This window comes from Eleutherodactylus coqui, chromosome 2 (assembly GCF_035609145.1).
Source record: "Eleutherodactylus coqui strain aEleCoq1 chromosome 2, aEleCoq1.hap1, whole genome shotgun sequence".
NCBI lineage: Eukaryota > Metazoa > Chordata > Amphibia > Anura > Eleutherodactylidae > Eleutherodactylus > Eleutherodactylus coqui.
The window spans coordinates 50,046,157-50,049,646 of record NC_089838.1 but is presented as its reverse complement, the minus strand read 5'-3'; the positions used below and the strand labels follow the sequence as shown (position 1 = coordinate 50,049,646).

Genomic DNA, 3,490 nt, shown 5'->3' with positions numbered 1-3,490 from the left:
GCAGCAACATGGCTGCTTATGGGAGATTGGTAAAACATTATACGGGCGCATAACACATGTGAGACAGCCCTAAGTCATGAAGTCTCCTCCGGAAATATTCAATAGTGTCAGCAGTGATGCCAGGAACTACAACTACCAGCATATTTACACTGTACAGAGTCAGCATCTCATCTACCCCAAGTACACCACAGTCAATAGGAACAAGTGTTGTCTGACCCTGTAAGACAGATAACCAATCACAGCCCTCTACAAGAGGAACACAAGATAAATGCAAAATGAGGTGCTCAGCTATAGCTCCTCCCACTTTAGCAGTCTAGTAGTTGAATGCTCCACCAATCGTATTCTGTTTGCTGTGATGTCACTAGTTTCTGAGTAGATTACCTCCATGATGATGGCTCCTCGCAGCTCCTGCTCCCCTTGATATCTTTATATCACCTTCCCTTATATATAGCATAAAGGGGCTTGGTGAAGGAGGCCGTGAAGGTGTGCAAGTGCCTGATGGGGTCACACAGCTGATAAAAGGACAGCCGCCCCGCCTCATAATCCAGACAGTTCCTGAATCTATCACTGGAGATCTGGTGAGGGAACCGGACCTTTTTAGGCCTCATGTCCACGGGCATAATTGAATTGCGGAATCTGTGTGGGTCACCCGCGCGGATGATCCGCAGTTCAATATGCCCAAAGATTATCATTGGGCATCCGCAGGTATTTAAATACCTGCGGATGTAATTCTTTTTCCCGGCGGCAGATCGCAAGCATGGGAAAAAACACATGCTCCATTTTCTGCGGTTTTCCTGCATGGACGGCTTCCGCAGGCTTCCATTGAAGTCAAAATAGAACATGCTCAAAACCTTAAGTCCTCATGTCCACAGGGAAAATCAGGCCCGCTACGGATTCTCCATGGAGAATCCGTAGCGGGTCCCTCCTGCCCCGCGGAGATGAGGGCTGAAAATAAGAATAAACTTACCCGCAGGGGTCCGTGCGTGTCTTCTTTTCTTTGCGGCCGGATCTTCTTTCTTCGGCTGGCGGATGTGCTCGGCACATCTGCCGGGCCGAAGAAAGAAGATCCGGCCGCGAAGAAGGGAAGATCTGCACGGTCCACTGCGGGTAAGTTTATTCTTATTTTAGGTCTCCCGCGGATCCGGATGGCTTCCACAGAGGCCTGCAGGAGCCATCCCTGCGGGAGACCCGCATGAAAATGGAGCATGTCCATTTTTTTCATGCTCCATATTTTTTTTTTATTCACTTTTATTGACCATCCGCGGGTATTTATCTACCTGTAGGTGGTCAATGCATCCCTATGGGGTGCGGATCCACGTGCGGGTGAAGAGTGTTAATTGAATAAAAAGATGACTTCCTATCACATTCCATGTGTGTGTGATATGTAAGCTTCCTCGATGCCCGAGCACAACTAATTGAATTTGGAAACCTGAAAACATACCTTTTTAGCAAAACTTTATTGCTGTCTCTGAGCAGATTTCTTCTATGATGATGATTCCTCACAGCTGCTGCTACTTCTTTATAACTTTATGCAGCCTGCCCATACATAGAATATAGCATGAAGGGGCTCTGTGAAGGTGGACGTGAATGTCTTTAAGTGTATGATGGGGTCACACAGCTCATAAAAAGACAGCCGCCCAGCCTCATACTCCAGACAGATCCTGACTCTAGCACTGGAGATCTGGTGAGGGAACTGGATCACTTTACTGTTATGTATCACTGAACACTTATTACACCCCCACCCTCCACATAAACCCCAGGACTTGTTATTATCTCCAATGTGTGACTGATGCCCCCTCCTGTCTATACTGGGGTAACACATCCCCACCCTCCACACCCCTGATCTACTGATCTCCACATCCCAGTAATGTCGTCCTGAAGTAAATCCCCTCCTGCTCATCACCTGATGATACTGGAATCTCTCTAATGTTTCTAGACGATTCTGTGATATTCCTGTGCAGGTTGCAGTTTTCAGGTCATCTGATATAAGGATCCTATTACTAGCTGTGTTTACGTCCAGTAATATGTCTGCAGGACCCTGTACATAGAAGGTGACATATCTTATCAAATCAGATAATGTGTCTGATAAATGTGAGATCAGCTCCACACCCCAATCACTTCCATCATGTCCCCCTGTGTCCTCATCACCTCCATCATGTTCCCTTGTGTCCTCGTCACCTCCATCATGTTCCCCCATGTCCTCATCACCTCCATCATGTCTTCCCATGTCCTCGTCACCTCCCTCCTCCTCAGGATCACACAAGTTCCCGGTGTCTGTCTCCTGTAAGAGAGTCAGTGGATCAGTCATGTTACACAGCTCCTCAATGTGTCTCATCTTCCTGGACAGCTCGCCCTTCTTCACTTTCAGCTTCTGGATCACATCAGTCAGTGACAGTGACACCTGCTCTCCCCGCCTGGAGATCTCGCTCAGGACCCTCTTCTCCTGCTCATCAAGACGTCTCCTGATGTCTATAAACAGGGCAGTGACTCGCTCTGCTTCTCCAGTTGATTTTTCTTGAGCTTTTCTCCTCTGCTCCTCCAGACTCCGGACTCTTTCCTCAGTCTTCTCTTTCTTTCTGATCAGTTTCTGCAGAACATTTCTCAGTTTCTTCTTCTTCTTCTCAGAGGCCTCATCTAGCATCTCCACCCGATGTCCCCGATGTTCTCCAGCCAAACTGCAGGACACACAGATACAGGTAGCATCCTTCGCACAATAGTATTTGAAAAGTTCCTTATGGACAGAACATTTCCTGCTCTCTGGGTTGGTGCTGGGCTCAGTGAGGACGTGTTCTGCTGACTTGCTGTGAACTTTCAGGTGTTTATCACACAGTGAAGCTTCACACATCAGACAGGATTTAACAGCAGGTACAGGAGAGTCCACACAGTAAGTGCAGCGGATCCCGGTGATCTCCTTCTGATGTGGCTGAGTAGATAGGAAGTTCTCCACTATATTACACAGTGTTATGTTTCTCCTTAGCTCAGGTCGCTCCTGGAACTCTTCTCTACATTCAGGGCAGGAATAAACTCCAGAGCCGTTCTGTGTATTCAGGACCTGATCAATACAGACCCGGCAGAAGTTGTGTCCACATCTCAGGGTTACAGGATCTGTATAAATGTGCAGACAGATGGAACATTCCAGCTCCGTTCTTAGACCAGCAGACGCCATTGCTGAGAGCAGGAGGAGGAAATAAAAGTAAAACACCCAGTGGGTGTGATTAATATTTAACCCCTTAGGAACCAGGCTGTTTTCTACCTAAAGAAGCAGACCCTTTTTAGAGGTTTTACTGCCCTATTTTTTTTTTTCTTCAGCTGCAAAACTTTTTTTTTTGCTGTTTTTTTTTCCATGACACATATAGCTATATTTTTATATCTTTTTTCACTGACTTTTTCACATGTTTTATTTATTTATTAACAAAGTTTTTATTTGGTTTCCAATCTTTCACATCATTTGTAATGCACAGGTCAGCAAATGCAAAAACAATATAACAAA

General features: G+C 46.2%; 1 protein-coding gene across 1 annotated transcript; it reads right to left on the bottom strand.

The window, feature by feature from the left end:
• Positions 1-1,073: 1,073 nt before the first annotated feature.
• On the bottom strand, positions 1,074-3,235 carry LOC136611344 (E3 ubiquitin/ISG15 ligase TRIM25-like). The gene has a single exon (XM_066590869.1). The coding sequence runs from the start codon at positions 3,164-3,166 to the stop codon at positions 1,520-1,522; it is 1,647 nt and encodes a 548-aa protein (XP_066446966.1). The 5' UTR covers positions 3,167-3,235; the 3' UTR covers positions 1,074-1,519.
• Between the last annotated feature and the right edge of the window lie 255 nt (positions 3,236-3,490).